The 25,979-nt window shown below is 34.3% G+C and overlaps 1 protein-coding gene across 1 annotated transcript in view; it reads left to right on the top strand.

Moving 5' to 3' along the window:
* Positions 1 to 2,034: 2,034 nt before the first annotated feature.
* Positions 2,035 to 25,979, top strand: part of Hfm1 (helicase for meiosis 1) — an 87,465-nt gene continuing 63,520 nt past the window's right edge. The window contains 9 exon segments of the mRNA XM_023561322.2: positions 2,035 to 2,155; positions 5,119 to 5,216; positions 9,432 to 9,544; positions 10,915 to 11,221; positions 14,459 to 14,721; positions 15,228 to 15,275; positions 23,813 to 23,883; positions 24,331 to 24,463; positions 25,823 to 25,974. Of these exon segments, the coding sequence (XP_023417090.2) occupies positions 5,146 to 5,216; positions 9,432 to 9,544; positions 10,915 to 11,221; positions 14,459 to 14,721; positions 15,228 to 15,275; positions 23,813 to 23,883; positions 24,331 to 24,463; positions 25,823 to 25,974 (1,158 nt within the window). The 5' untranslated portion in view covers positions 2,035 to 2,155; positions 5,119 to 5,145.

Raw genomic sequence — 25,979 nt, 5'->3', positions numbered from 1 at the left:
GGAAGGGGCCAAGGATAGATGTAGACCCCAAGGCCACATCTTCATGACCTATCCACACACACTCAGAAGCGTGCTCCATCGATTCCTTGAGGTCTCAAAGCCAATCAAGTTGACACAATCAAATTAACTGTTATAGTGGTCACTTGCTCTGTGTGCCTAAGTTTCTGTACCAGCCAGTACAATTTTTCAGAAATGTTGTCCTAGTTTGGGCTATTATAACAAATTGCTGTGGACTGGGCAGGCTAAACTACAGTTTATCTTTCATCATTCTGAAGGCTGGGAAATTCAAGATTATAGTGTAAGCAAAACTGGTGTCTGGTGAGGGTGTTTTCTTGGCTCTCACTGTATTCTCCACAGTGGGAAAAGAGCAAGCTGGGTCTCTGGCCTCCTCTTATGAGGGTTCTAATCCTCCTTATGAAGGCTCTACCCTCAGCAACTAATTGCCTCCCAAAAGTCCCTCTTTCAAATATTGTCACATTAGGATTAAATTTCAACATATGAATTTCAACAAATTGGAGGAATCACAAATATTCAGTTCTTAACCAATGCATCTTTTTAAAAAATTTTTCTTAAGTATATGAATCCAGAATTTTTGTGAGAAATGGCATTTCAGCCTTGGTATTAGGAATAGTTTATGAAGTCAAGCATTAGTTATTTTGACAAAACGACAGTGTTTATTAGATTATCATTACTGAAACAATGATTTAATCTAATTACTGAAATAATACAGTCCAGGAAGGAGAAAAAAATTGATATTACTGAGCATTTAGTATTGCTAGGACTATTACAAATATTGTTTTATTTAACTCATGAGGATATTTATGATTTAGGAATTATTAATGTCTTTTTTATACTGGGGATCAAATTAATGACCATGAACTTGACAGGCAGGTGCTTATACCACTGAGCTAATCCCCCACCCAGGAATTATTAGTGTCATTAAGGATGATGAAATAAAATTTGAAGTTTGACTTTTTTCAAGGTCATTAGTAAGTAAAAGGAGAGTGCTCAAAAGAACCCATGGGAACAAGGCAGTCATGATAGACTGTGGTTCCTAAATGTCAGAGGTAGGGTATTTCAAAGACAGGATTATCCAGAAGTGGCACTCGGGAGTCCGAGGCACAAAGATTGCTATGAGTTCAATGCCAGCCTGAACTGCATAGTGAAACCCTGTCTCAAAAAAAAAAAAAAAAAAAAAAAAAAAAAAAAAAAAAAGGTCTTTGTCTATCTCTGAAAGACAGACATCATTGATTAGCTGATATTTTACCATCTACAGAAATTTTTCTGTGAAAGCAGTCCATGCCAATTTTCAGAAAATGATTAAGGAAATTTTAGAGGACAATTTAACTTTTATAGTTGTTTACATTTATAACGTGAGTATACTGTTGGTGTTTTTGCACACTTTCATTAAACAGACTTAACTGTCAGCGCATTTTTAAAGGATTTATTTCTGAAACTTGAATTTTATTTCTGAAATGAGTTCAAGATAATATTACCCTCAATAGTGTCCTTGTGATCCACCCCCTCCCCTGTACTGAAGATTAAATCTAGGTCTTTCTGAGTTACATCCTTTTTCTTTTTTATTTTGAGGCAGGGCCTTGGTAAATCGTTAAACTCCTAGGCTGCCAAGTTAAATTGTAATCCTCCTGCCTCAGCCTCCTAGAGTCCTGGCATTACACTGGCTGCCGCTTCACTGTGATACTGCAATAAACAATACACGTAAAACACTTTTTAGATAATAAGAAAAATGGAGGTCTCAGAGTTAAGGTTTCTATGAGAAAGGCTGGGAAGTAGCGATTTGGGGCGTTACAAAGGCAAGCTAAGTTAGAAAGAGATTACTTTACACTCAAGATCAAGATCTGTGCTTAAGAAAGCTGAAAAGTATGACCGTTACACACATGGATGTAAGAGCCTTTATACCCAAGATTGGGGACTGTATTAATGAAAATGATCCAGTATCGTAGGGGCAATATACTCTTCAAAATCAAACCTAAACTTGGAGAAAACTGGAGAAGTGCAAGGGAGCAGTGGGGGCCGGCGATCCATTGCTTGGAGCTCGGCTGAACCGGGCTGGGGTCCTCCGAGGGCAGGTGGATCGGCGCTCGGCCTCAGACTGCGGACGGGCGCTGAGGACCACGGACACCCGTCGCGGAAGGTGGGGCCACAGAGGTCCACAGAGCCGTCCGCCTTCGGGCAGCGGGCGGCGGGCGGCGGGCAGCGGGCTGTGCGGCGGCATGAGGCCAGGGCGGTCACTGGCGGCCCCGGCCCAGGCCTAGTCCCAGCCCCCGGCCCGCCGGCTCCGCGGCTGCATTCCTCTCAGGGCTGGTGGCGGGCGAGCGCGGGCGAGCGCTGCTGTTCGCTGAGGCCGCGCAGCCTACAGGGCCGCGGCGGCGTTTCGCACCGGTGGCTTGCGGAGCCTCCTGTGCCTGAATCCCGCCGGGCGGCCTCTGCTGCTCAGCCTCCCGTGTGCCGGGGCTGAGAGACTGCGCGCGGGAGGCTGGGGCGCGTGGGAGGCGGGGGCGCGCGGGCCGAGTGTGGGCGGCCGGCCACGCTTCCGCTGTCCGCCTCGTGGGCGCCGTCGGGGACCTGCGCGGGCGTGCGCGCACTTGGCCAAGTTGCCTGCTGCCCTTCGGGTGCTCCATTATTCTGCCCAGTGTTGGCCCCTACTTCTTAACTTACCTAGGGTTCATAGCAAATCAATTATTCTATACCATTTTGGGTACTTCTGAAGTAAGCGTATTTGGAAGGGTAAATATGAAGAGTGGGTACCACATCTGAAAACGTTATCAAATAAGGGTTAAAGAAAATGCTAAATGTCATCCGTATAGAGTAGGCGTGAGACTTCCTTACAGGTAAAACAATACAAAACAAAAAATTAGTTACAAAAAGTTTAAGAATAGACTTAAACTACTTGGGTTAGATGATGTTATCTTTTGTGCTTTGCAATGTGCCAAAACAAAAGCTAATGAAAAATTTAACATAGCTAGAAATTTTGAATCTAAACCCACAACTTTAGTTAATTCAAAATTTAGCCATCTTTTACCTCACAAATACACACTGAAATGTAGCTTTTTTTTTTTTTTTTTGAGACAGTTTCATTATGCAGGTTAGGCTGGCCTTGAACTCACTTTGTAGCACAGGCTGGCTTCGAACTCACAGAGATCCTCGTGCCTCCCACGCGTGTGCCACCCCTTTGCCAAAAATTATATTTTTAAATTGAAAAATTTTTTGGAGTAAATTTTTAAGAGTTAATTAAAAATTGTTTTTACTGAAAATTACTTTTATAAATTGATCATTGCTAATGTATTTATCCCACGATGAATTTGCGTGGATAATTACTGTATGTCAAACACTGCTCTAGGTTATTATAACACATTAATGAGCATAAAGCCCCTGCTTGGTCATGAGGGAGAAAGGTATTAAACATATATATAATATCAGTTATCTATTAGTGCTATCAAGAAAATGCAGAATGAGAAAGTAGAGAAATTTTAGATAAGAATTATCTTTTTTCTATAGGAAAGTATCAATTAAAAAGTACAAGTTTTATACAAAGTATAATATAAAGTTTTTATTCTGAACCAAAACATATCTTTCATGGGAGAACTGGAAAGCAAAACTTCTTGTAACAGTATTTGCTGTTTATAGAGGAGGATTTTTGTATACTTTATGTCCCATTTTTTTACCAAAAAATTCTTTGAATTTGTAGGGTTTTTTTTTTTTTTTTTTTTGCTGTTGTTGTTATTTGCAGTTTGGTTTAGATTAAATAATTCAAGTGTATAAATGTTAGCCTTAAGATTTTCTGCTTAACTCCTGAGATAGCAAAACTACATTAAAGTGATCTAGTGAGTTTTATTTGTAAAAGTTTTTTGTTGATTAAAAATGCACAGTTCTAAAATTCAAAAAGTAATTTTTGACCAGTACAGAAAATGCCTAGTATTTTAATTTATATTTTTCAGATAATTGTTCAAGTTCTGAAATTGGTTATACAAATAAAGATATTAAAACTTTGTGAGTAGCCTGAGGGTGTAGCTGAGTGGAAGAGTACTTAGCCTAGTATGTAAGAAGCCCTAGTTTTGATCCCCAGTATTACAAACAAACAAACAAGACAGCTTCTGTTAGTATATTTCTGAACGACACTTCTGCCTCTTATGCTATTATTCTAAGCTTTTATTTTTTATCTCTGAGTTAGTGCTCTGCTTCTTATGTTACTATTCTAGGCTTTTAGTTTTCATTGATAGTCTAATTGCTTTAGGCATTTTTAAAACCACACTAGTTTGTTTCATTTTTTTTTTACTATTTTTGTTGATAACTGAGTGATTAATAAATTGAGAAAAATAAAGAGGGCAATTAAAAGAAACAATGAAAAACCTTGCAATATGGTATTCTAGATCAGTCCTAAAGTGTTCATAGATTTAACACTCTTACCTGTACCATTTTCTCAAGAGATGAACATGGGTACATTACTTCTTCTCCTACATCACTTCTACTTGTGTCTTATACTAGTATCAGGGAGGTCTCAATGTTGGAGAGACATAATCTAAATTAGCGATGAAGCTTTCTCCACAAGATGGTGCTCATATAGTTTCTTTGATTTAAATTTATTATGAGCACAAGTTTGCAGTATATTAACTACCACAGAAAAATATAAGTAACATGTTTCATGGTCTGTGTCTGATTTCACTTCACATATAGAATGTTATATATATGTTTCAGAATTTAGGAAAAAAAAGAATTTAGAAAAAATTGGGATGTAGTATTGACAAAGGGGGAAGTAACTGGAATGAGAAAAAGAGCAGCATATGCCTGTAGAAACAGTAACTTACTACGTTGAAGGTCGGCTAAGAATTTGCCATGTGGAGAATGAAAGAAATTGTATTGGTACAATATGAACAGGGGCACAAGTGTGAAAATGCTTGAATGAGCAGAAAAGCAAAGAATAATGAATTTCATTATTGAGGTGTTTTGGAAAAAGTTGTAGAAAATGAAGCTGGAAGACTTGTCTGTGGTGGTTGGTATATTATGCTAGATATCCTGGAAAATTAATGATTATTTATCCAGAAACATTTTTCTATGTCTTTGCAAATAAAATATAAACTCCCTTTCTATATCCTACAGATTTATGACAAAGTCCCGTTTTCAACAATGCTAAAATCAAATGACTACTTGTTTCCTGTGGATAGTATGTTTTTTGAAAACCGAGATGAAGTTGAAAAGTAAGTCTGCCTCAGCAGAATAGTAATATAGTGTATTATTTTAGATTTTTAAAAATTTTAAACAGTCTTAATTTTCTCTGAGTTAATAATGAAGGGACAACAAATGATATTTCAGTTACATATTTGGAAAACATGGAATTCACACATAAGGAACTAAGTGAAGTTTAGCATGTTAAATGTTGCCATTTTAAAAGTAGATTCTTGCCTGTTTACCTTATGTCTATTTGCATTTTTGTTTCATTAAGTTATTACTGGCCAAGGTAAAGACTGGAATTAATAGAACATATCTTAGATCAAAAATGATGGTACCTTTTGGAAACAGAATGGAAAGTGTGCCAAAGGCCAAATGGGCTAGAAAGAGTCAATAATAGGCAGGAAATATGGATGGAAATAACATGCTAAGACCAAAGACCACAAGAATAAAACGTAGATAGTCTCCTAAATATCACCTTTAATGGATTTTATGTGAATTGTTCTCAATTCTAAATTTTCTGTGTGCTCCTATTATATTAACCTGTGCGAATGAAACGTTTCCTTTAATTTTAATCACATTTATTCAAATATTAACTATTAATTGGTGAAGGAGACATTAAACAGAATAAAATAAATGTTTACTTCAAAAATTTTAAGTCTAGCTGAGATTAAACACATATGCAAATGTCATTACTAAATAATGTGACTGTAATTCATTATATGGGCTGGAATATTTTTGATAAAAGTATATCCAACAAGGGAAGCAGGAGTTAGTCAGAACTGACCCAAGCACATTTTGGAGTATATGATTATCTTTCTAACAATAAAAATAAAAAAGATGTGCAAAGCAAATGATACACATGTGTTTCTGCAATGAAGTTTCAGATTCAGCAGGAAAATCATCTTGTAGAAGATGATCAGGTCAGACTTTATGGTAGAAGAGAGAAACTTCAGTAGGTTTGGCAGTTGAAGGCAAAATGTTATAGAAAAAAAAAAGGAAGAAAAAAAGAAAGAGAAAGGCAAAAATGGAGATTGGACAGTTCTAAGTTCTTTTAGGGGATAGTGTATACAGACAATTTCTGCAATAAATGATTCCTATAGGAGATACAGTGGGATATAAAGCTTAAAAATATCAATGGAGGGTAGATTGTTTTAAGTAGTAAATGCTAGGCTAAGGATTTTTAGAATATTATTTGGTTTTTTAAAACATAATTTTCTGTGTTAAAACCCATGTATTTAAATCAACAAACTTTCTTGAACAGTATATTTAATTATAAAAAACATTGTGTCAAGTACTACTGATGTAAATGAAGATAAAAAAATCAAAGCCCTAGGTGTTTACAATCTACAGGGAATATCAGATCTATTTGCCTATTTCTTTCTGCCCATCTTTCTAATAAATCTATCTGTACAGTATAGTAAGGACTAAGAAATATAGGTTGAATCTACAAGAAGAGACAAAGGAGAAAATCTTTGAGAAACTATGGAAATTTCTTGGAAAAGGTAAAATTTGAACTGTGCTTTGAACAAATACAGGGTCTAGTGCCTAAAATCCTACCTGGTAGTTAGGATTTGTGGTACTTAGTAAATAACAGTTGAATGGGTTAATGACTTGATAAAATAGTGCAATTTTTATAAGTGCATATGGGAATCAGGCAGTGTACATGGTAAGCAGAGTAAAGGAAATATCTTTAAATAAAAATGTGACACAAAGTATTATCTGTTAAATGTTGTGTTACTCATCTTTTTGTTACTGGCAAAAAACTTGAGGTAACAACTCATAAGAAGAAAAGATTGATTTTGGCTCATGATTTTAGACATTTTAGTCCATGGTAAGTTGACCTTTTGCTTTTGGATCACTGATGTTTACTTCATAATGGCATATATCATCATGTGATAGAGGAAGCCCTCACTTTGGAAGTAGGGCAGCAAAGAGAGACAGAAAGCGGCTGAGGTTCCAATATCCCCTTCCTGGGCACACTCCTAGTGACCAAATGTACTCCAACTTGGCCCTAGTTCTTAAGGGTTCAGCTCCCTTCCAAATAGCCCCAGGACTTTGAACACAAAAGTTGTTGGGGCCACTTATTCAAACTGTAGCCGGTGTATAACAAGCAGTTCAGATTGACCTGGACTAAAAGTTATGTATAGGAGATTTAAAACTAAGTTAGTCTGAGCCCATTAGTTTAATATAAGTTTGACATTATTTTGGAGCCATTGAAGGATTTTGAATGAAATTGTATGATAAAACCAATGTGGTAGGAATGTGTACAATATATTAGAAAGGAAGCCTAGAGTGAGTGTGGGCTGTTAAGACACGAGTGTTCTCAACCAGACATAAATTGATTAGAATTTTGGTTACAATAGTGGCAAAAAAAGTAAATGATGAATTTGAGAAGTTATTATGTTATAAGAAATTACTATAAATTCAATAAGACCTGATAGCTGACTTTATATAGTGAGTAAAAAAGATTATTGGGGCCTGGGGATTTAGCTCGGCGGCATAAGCACCTGCCTTGCAAGCAGGCGGTCGTGAGTTCGATCCCTGGTACTGATTAAAAAAAAAAAGATTATTATGGTTTGGATTTTGGTGTTGTGAGAATGGTAGCACCTCTAGAGAAAATAGGGAAATCATAGAAAAGCTTAATTTTATGAGGGTGTAGAATAGTAGAGCTTGATGGGTATCTCTTATGTCTCTCTCCTCTTTCTTGGATTTTTGAAATGTTCTTTGCAGAAAAGAGTTTACAGTAGTTCTAAGCTGCTACTCTTAAAAAGGACTGTTTGCATTGGTTGCCTTTGACTGAAGTCTGAAAACTTAAGATTTCAAGAAGGTTCCCAGCATTACTGACACAGTAGCTCCCTGTATGTATATAAACTACATGTACAAATAATATGCTTTAACCTAAACACCTGCTTTTCTTCTGGGATTTTGAAATTTATGCATCAGAAGATATTTATTAGTATCTAGTTAATAGACCTGGATACTGAGTCCCTAATAAGCTTCCCTCACTGGTAATATTTCACATACAAATATGTGGTGGTAGCTCGTTACTTAGAGCAGTGGTGCCAAATCTATGGCACATGTGTTGCCACGGGCTTCTTTATATCATTGAAAACTGTACAAATCTCACTATCACTGATGTAGAGCATTAAATGTGTCCTGTGTGACTTCACAAGACAGAGCCTTTAGAAGTTTGTGCTTGGTTCCCTTGGATTCTGTCCCATAGCTAGGAGTAGGACTATAAGCTGAGTTGTGAGTCATGCTAGGGAATTGTTGAAATAGGTATGATCTAGGGGATCCTTTGAGATATTCCTAAATTTCAAATGATCTGGCCTCTTGTCTGACAGTTTGTCAGATATTGTCAGGTAATGTGTTCTATGTTTTTTTAATTGGAAAATATGGTCATAATAGCTATGTGCTAGGCACTATGAGAAGCAGAAAAGTAAAAGATGGTCTCATTCAGAGAGCATAACATCCCTAAATCAAGAGAAAAAAATAAATCTTAAAATCCTTGGGACTTGGGACAGGCAGACTACATGGTGCTCTTCTCAACTATATTTCCTGTTTCCTAGTCCTTACCTTTTTGCCCTAATGAAAGACAAATCAGCTTTGGTGGGAAAGCAACTATTAAAGCAGTATCAGTTAACAGAATCACAGCTGAAAAATGAGGAGTAAGGATGTCAAAAGTATGGCACAAGTCACATTAGTTATTGTAGGCTTATAAAGGCATTGTAGTTCTCACTTGGTTTCTTAGATTTTTCTGTAGTTTATTGATAGTTTTGGACTAAGAATATTTGGGTTAAAACGTTAATTTGTAGTAATGTTCTAGAATACCAGTAATGCTGTTGCATGTACGTTGAATATTTATGATTATGGGTGAGTTATGTTGTAAGTAATTTGCTATAAGTGATTGTTAAAAAGTAGTAAAGTTTGAACATAGATTTACTACTTTTTAAAAAAGATTGGAATAGGTTTAAGTTTCCTTTGACAAGCATTTTAAATGGATGACGTGAAATTGTAGCCATTAAGTTACAGATCTCATACAGCATTATCATTAATCCCTTAACACAAAGGGAAAAAGGTGTTAAGAATACTCCTGCTGTATAGAGATAAATCAAAGAGGTGACAGAAAGTTAATTTATAGAATGTTTATCTCAGATTTTATAATTGAGTATGCTTAATAGTGTGATGTTATATCTTAAAGGTGAATAATAATAATATTCACATTTTTATATTTTATATAGCTTTCCAGACAATGAAAAATCATTGGATTGGTTTCTCCCCTCAGCTCCACTGATTTCAGAAATTCCAGATACTCAGGACTTAGAAGAAGAAATAGAAAGTCATAAATTGTTAGGTAAGTTATTATGTGTTTATTGTGAAATCAAATTCATGCAGAGCAAGTCAACATAAAAAATCTAATAACATTAAAATATTAATTCCTTTATTTTAATGGAATAAAATGAAAGAGATTTCTCTTCAAAATAGTGCTTATCAAATCTAGACACTAAAACACCTTCTCCATACACACATTCATTTGTACATACATAGTATACAGTACACTATCATACAGTTATTCTTTTTTGCTCTATGAATATTTTTCTCCTTACCATTAAAATTCCTGTCACTGATGTTCAGTTTTTCTTTGCTTTTCACTAAAGGTAAGATCCTCTGGGGGCCTGGTGTCTAATGTATACTGAGTGAAAAAAGCAGTAGGCAGAGGATTATGTACAATTTGAGAACATTTTTATAAAAGTCAAAAAACAGTCATACTCAGGCTGGGATGCAGCTCAGAGACAGAGCAGGTCAGCATTTGTGAGCCCATGAGTTTAACCTCTAAAACCAAGAAAATTCATGTTAAAATTATATGTGTTATATAATGTGATATTTGTGGTACAATTTTTGTTTTGTTTTGGTACCAGGGTTCAAACTCATGACCTCATGCTTCCCAGGCAGGTGCTTATGCCACTGAGCTAAATCTCCAGCCCTTCTAGTATAATTTTATTACTTAAATCGAGTGATAGATTCATGCATATATTTGATTATTAAGCTTCATAATTTACATATATGCTCTGTATTTTAAAGTAACATACTCTTGAATATGTCAAATAGTATTTGGCATGCATAATATACATGTAGTATATGTATAAATGGATGGTATAGCAAATTTGTGCTGATGAGTCTGCTAAACTCTGCCTTAAACCTTCCATAGATTCTTGAAAAGTCACTAAAGATACCTTTAAAATTCCATCACTCTGATTAAAACATTGCTATATTTTAGGAGCAAGATTATAAAATTAAAAGCATTGTATCATGTAAATACTATATCATATTGGATAGCATTTTATGATTGGCCACTGTATTTTTGCATGTAGATTATGTGGAATTTTGAATTTTAATTGCTTTTTATAATGTCATTTGTAGCTAAAGTAGTTAAATATTACATTTATGGGTTCCTTTCAAGCCTATTTTATAATGTAGATTCAATATACATTTTGAAATTAGTTTTAATAATTCTGAATTAATTTCTTAGCTCCCTTCAGAAAATACATATATATATATTTTAAAACCATATATAGTATTATAAATTATCTTGTTACTATAATAATACTTTTCTCTTGGCTTTCATATGTAATTCTTTTGAAAGTTTTTATTAAATCTTTCCATTGTAATTTCGAAAATTTATTTTCATGAAAATATGTAATAATTAATGTTATGTTTTTATAGGTAAGGGAAAGAAGCCAAAACTGTTAACATCAAATTTAAAGATTACTAACAGAGATACAAGTTATATTTTGCCAACACAAAAATTCAAATTTACCTCTAACAAATATGGACAAGATTATCTAAATTTTAGACAAATAGATAACACTGACTTATCACATGTTTCTGAAAAGTTGACATATGAGTCTTCCCAGAGGTATAAAAATGACATGAGCATGGAGATAGCACTTGAGAGGAATGTTCCTGATGATACAAAATTAGTTAATATTGTAGAAGATCAAGGAGAAAGCACATCAGCATTCCGAAAAAGGTAATTAGTTAAATGAAGTAAATATTCAGTGAATAAATTTGAATATTTATGTGTACTAAGTATTAGTATTCAAAAATATTAAATATGACAATCTGAATGAGAAAAATAGAAAACAAAAGAAAATCTATTATATGTTAGACATTCTGTTAGACCACAGTTTAGGACAGTTTGACTAATGATTTTTTACTTGATGGTAGTATAATAGCAATGTGAAGTAACCATACTTCAAATTTGTAGTTTTGGACTTTTCTTACTCTAGGGTTTGTATTACCATAATTTATTTTGCTGCACAGTGACTCATTGCAGCTCCCTGTCAACCATGCAGTCACAAGAGTAATAACCAATACTCTCTAGTACACAATGATTTTTTTTCTAGGTTAGATGTATTAAATACATTTGTGACTTATAGTAGTTTCAACTTACACTAGGTTTTTTAGGATATAGCCCAGTATAAGTCAAACACCATCTGTATGTGCAGTCGAATAATATTCATTCATAAAATGTAGAAAATTCTATTGTTTGTAAGAACATAGATAAATTTAGATGTTATGTTAAGTGAACGAAACCAGACACAGAGACAGATAACATGATCTCACTTATATGTAGAATCTAAAAAAGGTGAATACACAGATGTAGAAAACATTGCAGTTATCAGCTCCTGGGGAAAGAGGTAGAAGAAAAAATGAAAGATATTAGTTAATAATACAGAGTTATAGTTAGGAATACTATGTTCTTATATTCTGTTGTATAGGAGAACTGTAGTTAACATATTTCAAAATAACTAGAAAAAGATTTAGAATGATCTCATTATAAATAATGTTTGAGGTAATAGTTATATTACACTGATTTTTTTCATTATAACTAAGTACTTACATCGAAACATCACCATTGTATCTGTCCTATGGATAATTATTTGTCAGTCAAAAGTAAAACCTTAAAAACCTATTTTTGAAAACAATTTAGGAGACAAATGGAATTTTTGAAATATATTTTGATGTATTCACCAACTCAAACTCTCTGATTAACATTACTTAGAGTTTTATTTTCAAATAAAGATTCCATTATGTGGGTATTGTTGATAAAATCATTGGTTATTTATAATTGAGCCAAATCTCTAGTTCCACTTGCCCTCTGAAAGTTACAGGGGGAGCAGTAGTGGAGGTAGCTTTAATACTCTAACAATATACTCAGTCCTCATCCCGAAGCTATCGCAGGGCCGAAGCTATCTCAGGGTCATCTCATCAGCACAGTGTGAACTCAGGTCTCTTGAAGGATCTTGTGTGAATAACAAGATACTTCTGTTATTCCAATTACTTAGGAAATTCCAAATGTGTTAGGAACTCTATCTAGGAATTAGGAACAGATAAAAATATGTTTCTTATTATACCATGTGTGTGTATTAGCTTTCTGTTATTGTAATAAAATACCTGAGAAAAAACGGTATTAAAAGATGGTAGTGTTTTCAGTTCATGACTAGTTGGCTTTCTTGCTTTTGGTCCTGTGGTGAGGCAGCTCATCACGATGTAAGTGTGTGGTAGAGAAATTCTTCACTCATGGTCAGGACATGGAGAAGGGTGGGGATGAAGACTCCCACTGTCAACTTCAAGGGCAAACCTCTAACAACCAGAAAACCTCTCACTAGGCTCCATCCTTTAACATTTCTGCTACTTCCTCATAGCACCATTGTAGGGGCTGAGCTTTTAATAATATGTGGGCTTTCGGTGGACTTTCTACATCCAAACCCACACAAGGGTTTATTTTTGGACTCTTGATTTCAACCTACTGACAAGTGTGCCAACCTTTAGCCAGTCCCACCCTGGAGCTTTAGAAACGTTTAAAATTAGGAGGTGTGAATGTTTCAAATGTGCTCTTTCTTAACTTTTTTCAATATTATTTTGACTGTGCTTTTGGCATATATATCCTTGTTTTCCAGAGCTTTGTAAATAATTTATAATTTTTTTTGTACCAGGGATTGAACTCATGCTCTTGCACTCGCCAGGCAGGTTGCCTATGCCACTGAGCTAAATCTCTAGTCCTATAATTATTTCTTATATTAGTAAGGTTATTGAGTAATGTTTGAGATGATTTGATCTGCTAAAATACTTAAATTCATTTCCTTTTTGGGGGAAAGAAGGATTAGGGCATGAAAACTTGAGCAAGCAGTTTGAGAAGAAAGCTTCATACATTATCTTTCTGTGGGGCCGAATGCTATTGCTGACAATTTTAAATTCATGACAAATTTGTTGATTTTTTTCTTAAAAATTTAATAAATGTTTATATATTTGTATAGCTAATCATTTTGGTTAAATTTAACTACTGTTAAGTGAGTTACTGTGACTATAGTGACTTTTTCCCTTTCTGCTTAGCACTTTGCTAATTTTAGTCAGTAGTTGTTAAATTACTTATTGTTGTATAAAATTATTCTAAAACAGTGGCTTAAGATGGAAAACATTTTTATTCAGAGGATGCAGTTTATTTCTCAGAATTCTTGTGAGATAGGAACTTAGGAGCAACTTAAGTGTTGAGATTTTTGGCCTGTGCCCTCTCACAAGAATGCATGAGATACTGGCAACCTCTCTCAGAGCTACAGTCAAAATATTATGCTGTCTGGTCATCTTGCCAGGGACTATAGGACCCATTTTCTTTTTCATTAATGTTTGTTTATAGTATATATTAATGATGTCCACTGAGGGGAATTGGCCTATGCATGTAACATACCTTGATCGGTTTTCAAGTTGACTGACTTTGGCTAGACTAAAGTGCTGGTTGTTGATAGGAGGCCTCAGTACCTCACTACATGGGCCTTTCCATAGTGTTGTTCATGATCATTCTTATGATTAGATCCCCACAGAGTTAGTCATCTAAGAAACCTTGAAAAAGGGATGGAATATTTTATGACCTAACCTTGGAATTCACATACATTTGCACTCTTGAAATACTCTACTAGTTACGTATGCTAGTCCTGACTTAATAATTCAGTTGGTAGGAGACTGCAAAAGGGTGTGAAAGATCCTTAGGGCTACTTGGGGAGCTGCTACCACCAAAGGATTTGTGTGAGTTTAGGGAAAAGATATAAATCAATGGTAAGAATCAGCAAATAATATTTTAGGAGAATGATTAACTCTGTTTTAATAAGCTGTAATCTGTGAATATGTTAAAGGGGGTAATTTTATTGCAGGTTGTTGCATTCTAAACAACTAAAAGTGAAAAACGTGGTGATTCTTGTTTTGTTTTCAGATTATTTAAAATATGTGACAGTATACATGGAAGCACTAATTCTAATGACATTGCAAACATGGATTCTCACATTGGCCCAGTGAAAAATTTCCAAACAGAAATGAACAAAGGGGAACCATGGAACTATAGCCATAATAAACAGAAACTTCAGTATTGTAAAAACATGTTTAAAGCAAATGACACTTTTCCTGGTTCTGAAATTGGAAGCGACATTTTCAGAGTACCATCTTTTTCTGTTGAATTCCAGCCTCATGATGCTCAAGGTAATTCCTTGCTTTTTCACTTGGTTTTATTATTTTTTTCTATTTTTAAAAAAATTTTTTAAATTAATACCAGGGATCAAACTCACGACCATGCACTTGCAAGGCAGACACTTACACAGCTGAATTAAATCCCCAGCCCTTCACTTGGTTTTATAAAAATATAAACTAAACTATAGTTCTTACCATAAATAAGAATAAAAAATATAGTTAACTTGAGTAGGTTATCTTTATGTGTAGTTTCTGTATTTTATTATGTTTCATTATTTCAAAGCTATTTTTGAATAATTTTAAATTTATCAATAATAAAAACTATTTAACTTTCACTGAAGCAGTTTTTAATAAAAAAATCTTTTAAAATATCCATATAAGGGGCTGGGGATTTAGCTCAATGACATAAGCACCTGCCTTGCAAGCAGGCAGTCATGAGTTCAATCCCTGATACAGATAAAAAGGAAAAAGACAAAAAAAAAATGTCCATATAGGTATGTAGATTTTTTTTTTTTTAGGTGGAGCCAAAACTGGTTTAGGTTCCTTGAAGGCTGTCACAGAAATTCGTATCCTTTAAATTAATTTACAGTGTTTTTATGAAATTGATCATAATTTAATGATGTTAGCAAAAACTTTATATCCTTTTTATAATTTTTAAATTTTATTACATGATTGTAATTTATGCAGTTAATAGTTATTTTGGAAGTGGTTATATGTAAATGGTATAGCTTGTTTTTTGTTGTTGTTGTTATTGTTTGTCTTTTTGAGACAGGGTTTCACTATGCAGTTCAGGCTGGCCTTGAATTTACTTTGTAACCCAGGCTGGCCTTGAACTCACAGCAATCTTCCTGCCTCAGCTTCCCGAGTACTGGGATTACAGATGTGTGCCACCATGCCCAGCTGCTTGTTTTTTCTTCTTCTTCTTCTTTTTTTTTTTTCTTAACTCATGTTAGTGTTTTCATTAATTGAAGCTATTAGGTTCCTGTAGCTGGCACATCTTTATTCCTGTCATTTTCCCTTCCTCTCCTCTTTACTCCTCACCCATGTTCCTTTGGACTATTTCCCTAGTGCAAAAGATCCATTCCCTTGTCCCCTTCTATCCATCCTTTATCATTTTCTTTGTTTGTACTTTAACTTATTCAGATGAGATACCATACTGTCTTTAAGTTTTGTGTCTGGTTAATTTTACTTAACATTGTATTTTCCAGGTACATTCATTTTCATACAAATGTCTCATTCTTTATAGCCGCATAATATTCCATTTTTTATAGATACCACATTTTCTTTTTGTAGTCATCTGTTGATAGTATACAGGCTGCTTCCAGGATTCATAAATTGTACTATAAATTGTCCTGTTATAAACATGCATATATCGTATGCATATATCGCTGAAGTAGGATGACTTAAGCTCCTTGGAGAAGATACGTGGCAGGAGGGCAACTGGATTGTGTAGAATTTCTTTGACAATCTCCATACTGATTTCTGTAATTAGTTTGCATTTTTACCAACAGTATAGGAGAATACTTTTTTTGCCACATCCACGCCAGTATTTATTATTGTTTGATTTCCTAATGATTGCTATTCTTTCTAGACTAACATGGTTTCTTAGAGTTGTTTTAATTTCTCTAATGACTGGAGATGTTGAAAATTTTTTCATAAATTTGTTGACCATTTGGATTTCTTCCTCTATAAAGTGTCTGTTCATTTTTCTCACCCCTTTCTTAGCAGTATTTAATTGTAGATAATTTAGTTTTTTGAGTTCTTTGTATATTCTAGATATTGGTTCTCAGTTTTACAATATTTTCTATGTATGGACCATATTTTAAAATATTTTGTTTCATTATTTTCTTATGCATTTATTTTGGTTGATAAAGAAAAGTGAGTCTTTTGGGTCATGTAAGAGATTTGTGCATATGATAGTTTTCAAGTGTGTTCTGCAGACTGGTGGCAGTTTGTGAACTGTATGTTACCAGTATATGGTTGGATAATAGAGGTATTTGATTGGTATTCTGAAGAATATTGACCATATTTACTTACAGATAGATACAAGAATTTTTTTTGTAATTTGGGTAGGAAGAGCTATATCGAACAGATCACAGATAATGCCTTGTATTTTGGTTGAGATCAGCCATACAGAGTTAAAATGAGTAGGAGAAATAAAAGAAATCGGATATTTTATGGATTAGGTGCATTTTTTTACAAGTCTAATATTTGAAAGAACCCAAGTTTAGTTCATATATAATCCAGTTTGCATGTTAGGCACTTACTAGTGTACATGTTTTAAGTGTATTCTGTATTTTCTGGCAGTAACATCCTCTTTGTGTATTTAATACCCTGTGCATCCCTATACTAGTGCACTTTATGTTATTATTATTCACTAGCTGGTTGTGTGACTATTTTCTCGTGACCTAAGAACTTGAAGACAAGGGTTGTGCTTTATTTATCTATTTCCCAGTACACTGAAAAATAAAGTCCATAAAATTAGAAAGTTGTTCTAGCAAATGAATAGCAGTGAGCAAGGGTGAGATTAAAAAACTGTGGAATATGTTTGGAAAGAATAAACTTTGAAGTTTGGCTAAAATCAGAGAGAAAAGGAGTAGTAGGGATGATCTTGAATAGGTACCTTAGGGTCATATCAATGTTGTGAAGTTTAAAAAAAATTTTGCTGGCTTTGTTAAAGTATAATGGGTAAAAATCGTACATTTTTGAAGTCTGCAGTGTTTTATTATTATATAGATCATTAAAATGATTATCCAAGATAATTAATGTATCTATTATTATTATATGTGATGAGAATGTCAAGGAAAAAGGAACCTTTATACACTGTTGTGTAAATTACTATTGCCACTTATAGTCAGGGGTTGTATGGAGAACAATTAGAATCAGGACACAGTATTTATAATATTATTTTATGATGGTTACCCAGAGTTAAACACAGAAAGTGCAGGAAATCTGTCCACAACACTAAAGACCCAGAATATTCAGCCAAGGGCCTGGATCCCACAGCAATGTCTGCATGAGTCCAAATGAAAACTTAAGAGTCCATGACAGTGCCTCCCATGAGACCAATTGGAGGTCTAGAGCCCACTAGAAGGACTCACACCAGTCTGTTTTATGGATCCGGGGTGGGAAGGCCCAAAGGTCAGCAGTGGAAGCTAGAAAGTTTATGCCAGCAGGGTAAAGGAGCTGTGGTGGTAGGTTGAGGGTTGTACATTGGAGACAAGAAATAACAACTCAAAATAAGAACCAGGCTGCCCTGAAAAGTACTGCAGCCATCTTCAGCAACACAGAGGTCCCGAGCTCCTCCGACGCTAAGAACAGTCGAGTACATGCCAGAAAGCCAGCATGACAAGTTTCTCCTGGAGATTAAACGACATACATCTTCCCCCTCCAGAGCCAGGAAGCAATGCTCATAGTAAGGATCAAATCTCCCCCAAAGTGCACCACAGCCACTCTCACCAACAAGGTCCTGAGCTCCTCTGATCACAGTGGTCGAACTCACACTGGGGAAGATAGTCATGACAAGCTCCTTCAGGAGAACCAATGGCTTAAAAGAGCAACACTTAGAGAAACACACAGTGCCTCACTCGTCTTCTCTACGTCTCTATAGGAAAGCTGACAACTTTCCTCAGGTGGACTATCTACCTTCAGCACCATGCTGATTTAATTCAGCTGGAGTTGACCATCAGTTTTTAATCCATAACACCACTATTGAAAACAGTATGGCCTTCCTCAAAAAACTATAGAACTATCATATGACCCAGTAATCTCACTTCAGGTATATCCAAAGGAAATAAAGTCAGCATACAAAAGAGAAACCTGGATGGATGCCCATGTATACTGTGGTACTGTTCACAATAGCTAACATATGGTGTCAGTCTGGGTGCCTGTCAACAAATGAATGAATAAAGAAAATATAGTTTATATACAGAATAAGAATGTTATTCAGATGAAAAGAAGAAAAATTCATGTCATTAATAGAAAAATAGATGAAACTGCAGGACAACATATTAAGCAAAATAAGCCAAACCCAGAAAGACAAGCATTATAAGTTTTCTTACATGCGGAAAAAAAGAAAGAAAGAAAAACAACCAGAAAATAAAAGAGACAGGAGTAGGGATGGAGAAGGGAGCTGAGAAAAAAGGCAGTAGAGGGGAGAGAGTAGAAGAAGGCAGCTGGATATACTCAATGCACAATGTATAAATGTATGGGAATTCCACAGTGAAGCTCATAGTTTGTAAAATTAATACATGCTAATAACTATATTTTATAAATATCTGTTGTGTTAGCCTTTTTTTTATTGAGTTTTTTGAGACAAGACTACTTTTGCCTGGCTGTTTCTTGAGCCTGTGGTATCAAGTAATCCTCCTGCCTCAGCCTTGCAAGTAGTACTACAGGTACATGGCACATGGCTTTTTTTTATTAGTACTTAATGTTTATAGTACATAATGATTAAATTCCTTATGACTAGTTGGTACATACACACAACACACCTTAATTCTTTTCTTATCCCTCCCTGACCCTCCCTTGCCCTCTGTCTCTTGATTCCTTTCCCTTTTACAAAAGATCTATCTCCCTGTTTCCTAATATCTACCTTTTACTTTGCTCTTTATTTATAATTTGTGTTTCTCATATAAGAGAAACCATGTAATATTTAAGCTTGTGTGTCTGATTTATTTCACTTAACATTATGGTCTCAAGGCATCCATTTTCCTACAGGTGTCTCAGGTTATCTTGCTTTATGGTAGAGTAGTAATCCACTATAAAAACCACATTTTCTTTATGTATTCATCTGTTGATAGACAAACAGGCCACTTCCATTTAGCTGTTATTAAATGTGTGGCTATCAACATGGGTATTCATGTATAACTGTTTTATCATGTCTTTAATTTTTTTAGGAAAATATCTAGAAGTGGAAAATATGGGTTGAATACGATTTTTAGTTTTAGCTTTTGTTTTGTGAGAAACCTTTATACTGATTTCCATAATGGTTTCCATTCCCACTAACAGTGTAAGAGTTCCTCTATCCCTACAGTCTCAGCAGCTTGTATTATTTAATTTCTTATGATGGCCATACTTCTTGGTATAAGACAATCTCAGTGTTGTTTTAATTTGAATTTTTTCTAATGGCCAGCGATGTTGAATTTTTTTTTCTGTATTTATTGGCTGTTTGTACCTCTTCTGAGAAATGTCTATTCATTTCACATATGCATTTTTTAATTTAAGTCATTTATTTTTGAGGTTGTACTTTTTTTTAGTTCTTTATATCTGTTAGATATTAGTCTCTTTTCTCAAGGAATAGCTAGCAAATAATTTTTCCCATTTGGTAGGTTGTCTCTTCACTCTGTTAGTTTTTCCCTTGTCGGGCAGAAGCTTTTTAATTTGATATGATCCCATTTCTTTGATGTTTGTTGTTATTTCTTTTTTTTTTTTTTTTTTTTTTTTTTTTTAGAAAGTCCTTGCCTATGCCTGTGTTTTCAAGAGTTCTACCTTTTATTTTTTTGTTGTTACTGGGGATAGAACTTGCAAAGCAGATGCTTATGCCGCTGAGCTAAATCCCTGGCCCAAGAGGTTTACCTATTTTATCTTCCAGCAGATTGTTTCTATATTAATGTTTTGATCTTTGATCCATTTTGATTTTAGTTTAGTACAAGGTAAGATATGTGGCTCTCAATTCAATCTTCTGTATGTGGATAGCCAGCCAGTTTCTCCATTACTGTTTACTACAGAGGCCATCTTTCTTCCCTTGTATGTTTTTGGCTTCTTTATAAAAGATCCAATAGCCGAATGTTCCTGGGCTTGTTTTAGCATCCTCTGTTGGGATCCACTAATCCACATTTGATTTTGTGCCAGTACCATGTGATGTTTTTGAGCAGTCAAGTTACCTTATTAAAATTATGCTTTAATTATATGGAATTAGAGACTAGTTGCTGGGGAGTACTCTAGGATCTAGAGAAGTTATGGTTTCTTTGGCAAAAACAGAAAGTAAATTCTAGATAGTGGGCAGTCAAGCTAGGAAAATCTAAGTCAGAGTAACTCTAATCCTCAGTATTCTGGTGACCATTTGACATAACTTTTTTTTAATGGTAGCAGAGTTTTATTAATAGTAGGAAAAGAAAAAGGCTCTGCAGAGGAAGTCTGGACCAAGTAAAAGTAGGAAAAGAAGTACACCCTATAGTGTGAGGGCTGGCCAATCACGTCAGAGAAACACAGTGGCCCATTTAACATAATTCTAAAGTATTGTATGGTTATAACATATTTGCCTGACCACTCATGAAAAATCTGTTTAATGCAGATAATTGAATTTAATTACATTAGGAGGAGGAGACAATAGGAGCTTATATAGGATGATACAAAATTTGAGATATAGCCAGTCTTTGATGCTTTTGTTTAACATGGTTTTGTCTCAGCCCTGCTATACTTTCTTCTCTCTGGAACAGGATGGAAACAAGAAATACATTAGCAGTAGGCAGTAAGCAGTTAATGATTGTTTATTATCTGTATGATGGTGAATTGTTATCTTTTACTGGAAGGCTTTTATATTATGGTACTATGTTTTGAAGAGTTTTAAAGATGTTCATGCTATATAGTAGAGCTGAAGCGGTTCTGTTCATTGTTTAGATATGTTTGTTAGCCAAGACCACTGTCTATACTAATGTTTACTATTTATTGTTCCAAAATTTTATCTGCCATCGGACTCACTCAACTGTAATTCTTTATTGTGTGCAGCAAAAGACTGAAAACTAGTCATGATAATTTTAGAATTTGTAGGTTACTCAAATACAATGTTTGCTGATTCTATTTTACTATTTTTCTGTGTTAGAATTCTCAGAACAATAGAAGTTTTTCCAGATTGATACTGCCACAGTACTCTTGTCATTTTTCAGTTCAGCAGACATTTTTTCCTATTATAGTATATAATTACAGTGACACTGCTGAGAATTTGTTGAACGAATGGAAAAAATTGATTTCAAGTGTTGATAGTGATGATAAATGTTGTTTGTGGTTGAATTTTATTATGAGCTGGGAAACTTATTCTACAGCTACTCTGAATCAAAGGTTCATTTTTTAAAATATAAATTGATGTAGAACTACCTAATGAGAGAAAAACCAGCATGATAGCACACTTCTTGGCTTGTTACAAATAAATATTTTATAGGAAAAGGCATATCTTGAAGGAAAAATGAGATTTCCTGAAAGACTGGATTGACAAACTCAAAATTCTATTATTGTGTTGGCACAAATATTCTAAAATGCTGCATAACTGAAAGTAATATGAAGAATTATGAGTTAACTGCTTGCTTTATTAAGTATAAACGGATACTAAGTGAGTGCTTAGTATAGTGTACATGCCAAGTGTTGTTCTGGGTATTTAGGTTATGTCAGTTAAGAAAACAGTGAATTCTTACCCTGGGGAGTCAACATTCTTGAGATGATGATAGGGAAAAGAACAGATCTATAGCAGTATATAAATAAGTTATAGAGTATTTATTTTTGTTGTGTACTTTTTTTATTATCAGATTCTCATTACGTATCTCAGTCTAGTTTCAAATGACAGCTTCCCAAGTGTTGGGATTATCTGCCTCACTATCATATAGTATATTAGAAGGTAATGAGCATTAGGTAATGAGCATTATAAGAAAAGAAAAAATGTACAACAAGGTTAAAAAAAGATTAAATCTGGACTACTGAAATGGAAAGTTCAGAATATAGAATTAAATGTAATAATTAGGATAGTGCTTTATGAGAAAAAAAGATCAAGCAATTAAGAAGGTGAAAGAGCCAAGGAAATTTGCGAGGAAGATTGAATAATCGAAGCAGAAGGAAGGCTTCATGAAAGGCACATGGCTGTTTTTGAAGAATAGCAGAGTCCAGTATAGCTAGAGGAGATAAGTTAGCAGGGAGAATAGTAGCACATGAAGTCAGAAATACAAAGGTAGGATCAGGTGGGGAGTGGCTATGGCAAGGCAAATCATTTAGAGCTTTGTATCTATGTACTTTGAGAGGGGAAGTTGAGGAGAGAAGCCATACAGTTTGATTTTAGTTTAATTTAATTTAATTTAATTTTTTTTTTTTTGAAACAAGGTCTTGTCAGGCAACTAAGACTGCCCTTGAATTCAGTGTGTAGCTCAGGCTGGCCTTACACTCACAGCAATATTCCTGCCTCAGTCTCCTGAGTGCTGGGGTTACAGGCACACCCAATCATTGATTTAAATTATAAAAGGATCACTACAATCGTGAGTTTTCATAAAAATACATATGCTTAAATAACTGTGTTTTCAAATATATTATTATCTGTCTTTTATCTTTTAATAGATTATAAAGCTTAAATTGTAGGAACTCATTTTCTCCTTTTTTGACCACTTTCTAAATCTAGTAAAACATTTTACATATACAGTGTGCTAAATACATGTAGTTGACTCAGGTATGACTCAGAGTAAGAAGAGTGCCATAAAATATCTCTCAAGTTGGCAATAGACTCTCACCTTAGAAAGAAAACACTTTATTCTTTGTTTCTATTTCTATTCTTTATTTCTATGTTTTAACTTTTTTATTAGTATGTCTAAACCTTTTTATTTAAAGGGAAGTATAGTTTAAATTTTTTCTCTTGAGAAAGTATTCCAATAATTACAATTAAAGTCAACAGCCAAAACAAATTAACAAAAACCAGGGCTTCAGGGTTACATGACTAGAAATACACATCAGTTAATGAAGTACAAGTTTAATCATTAGCTTATAACTTAAATTTGAAACCTTAGAAAGAGATAAAAATAAAATGATTCAGACAAGGTAAATGAGAAAAAGCAGTACTTTGGAAAAGATAAACAAGAAGATGGTTCTAATAGACTCATTTCTATATACTTGTATGTCTTCTATCATGTTTAACTTTCAAGTTATAATCCTTATATAATCTGATTTTGCATAGGGACTTTGCAAGTGCTTCTCAGAATGAGTGAGACTGCAATAATTTGTTAGTTCCCTCTTTAAGACATCAAAATAGCAAATGTTAAAGGCTCATCAGAATTCATTTAACTGAATTTTTCAGTAAAAATAAACAATTTTTAAAATTTTGAAGTGTTTGACTCCTTAATGTTATTGTAAGCGGTAAAATTTAGAAGTATTTTCAAAGAATTTCCATATTTCAACTATATACAGTCCAAAGCCTTTGATGATGTAAGTACCTTATCACATTTAGTACTTCTTTTTCTCAGTAGGTGATATGCTTTCTAAGGAGAGGGACTAGATAACATCTTTATATTTTCAGGGCCACACTCATTGACGTTATAGGTGCTCAGAAATTTTTTTTAAAATTACATGTGATTTCCATAGGTGGGTTGGTTTATACTTATTACATTTAAAAGAACTTCTCTAGAAGATAAAGGAATGATTTTATTCTAGGTCTAACTTATCTCTTTGATAAATAAAACAGCATGATAAAATATTAATAGTGTTTTTTGAGGGTGAAAAGTCTGGACAAGGTTACAATTTTAATAATTGCAGAAGTAAAAAATGTTTGAACTATCATTCCACAGAGTCTTCCTAAGGCATGTTTTCTAACAAGTTGAGAATGTGTGGGTAGAATCCTATATATTGTATAATTCATTCAGTTTTGTTTTTTAGCTTCTTTATACAGATAGAAATTTTGTGATTTGTGCTCCAACTGGTTCTGGGAAAACTGTATTGTTTGAACTCGCTATAACGAGATTGTTAATGGAAGTACCATTGCCATGGTTGAACATTAAAATTGTTTATAGTAAGTATATGTTGCAAAAATAATAAATATAACAAAAACCATTAAAGCAAAAAGGAAGAAATTCAGTTCAGACTATTGGCATTAGTGTTTTTCATACATTTTGAAAGAAATTAATTTTATTTTATTAATTTATTTGTCTTCAGTGTTGGGGATTGAACCCACAACCTCAAACATGGTAGGCAAGTGCTCTACTACTGAATTACATCCCAGTTCTAATAAATTTTCCTCTTTCCTCTCTTTTTTTGGGAGCAGGGAGCACTGTAGATTGAACTCAGGGCCTTCATAATAGAGCTACCTCCTCAGCCTTTTGTAGTTTTTATTTTGAGTCAGAGTTTCATTAAATCACTGAATTACCTGGTCTAGCTCAAACTTGTGATCTTCCTGCCTTAGCATCCTGGAGTGCTGGGATTGCAAGTGTGTGCCATGGCACCTGACTTCCTTTTTTCCCTTTTTTGTGATATTATATATTCTAGGCTAGTGCTCTGCCACTGAGCAATACCCCCAGCTTTCCATACATCTTTAATAAAGATATATCACTATAAGGGGCTGGGGATTTAGCTTAGTGGTGTAAGCACCTGCCTGGCAGGTGTGAGGTGATAAGTTCAATTCCCAAAAAAAAGATCTATCACTGTTGGTTGTTCTGTTATATTAAATTCAAAACATATTTTCCCAGAGTTATGAATAAGTAACATCTGAATTGAGGATTTAAATTTTATATGCTTGTTTTTAAGAGAGCAGTTAAAATAAACAGATAAAATCACATTTTACAATTCTAGACATTTACATAGAAACTTATGCTCCCCTTTTTTAGGTGTAATTTTTAAAAAATTTTTTCAAGGTAATATATGCATATGACTTAAAAATAATTAACAGGCTCATAATGAAAAGCAATTATCTCCTGCCCTGTCTGTCTCCATGCTTAGTTAACTTCTCTGAGCCATCATGCTTATTTTTTTCTTTGTCTTTTTTTTTTTTTTTTTTTTTGTGCTAGGGATCGAACTCAAGATCTTGTGCATGCCAGGCAGGCACTTATGCCACTAAGCTAAATCTCCAGCCCTTTATTTATTTATTTATTTATTGGTACCAGAGATCAAACTCAGGACCTCGTGCTTGGCAGGCAGATGTTTATGACACTGAGCTAAATCCCCGGCCCATCATCACTCCTATTACATCATCACTCCTATTTTTAGTTCCTTTTGGTGCTTTGCTTTATATCTCTAAATAATAGCTTACTTTGATGTCTTTTAATTTATCAGTATTAGAGTGTATCTGGATGTATGTTTTATTGCAACTTTATTACCAAAGTTTGTGAAAAAGTTTTAAATTGCACTCATGTTCAAAATAAATATGCTCTTATAGTGGCACCAATAAAAGCCCTGTGCAGTCAGCGTTTTGATGACTGGAAAGAGAAATTTGGACCAATAGGACTGACTTGCAAAGAACTCACTGGAGATACAGTCATGGATGACTTATTTGAGATTCAGCATGCTCATATTATTATGACAACTCCAGTAAG

The sequence above is a fragment of the Cavia porcellus genome, unplaced genomic scaffold (assembly GCF_034190915.1).
Source record: "Cavia porcellus strain 051 isolate PalLab524CR breed Dunkin Hartley unplaced genomic scaffold, mCavPor4.1 scaffold_1, whole genome shotgun sequence".
Lineage (NCBI taxonomy): Eukaryota > Metazoa > Chordata > Mammalia > Rodentia > Caviidae > Cavia > Cavia porcellus.
Note: the sequence above shows the minus strand (reverse complement) of the source record. Positions and strands in the feature narration are given on the sequence as shown.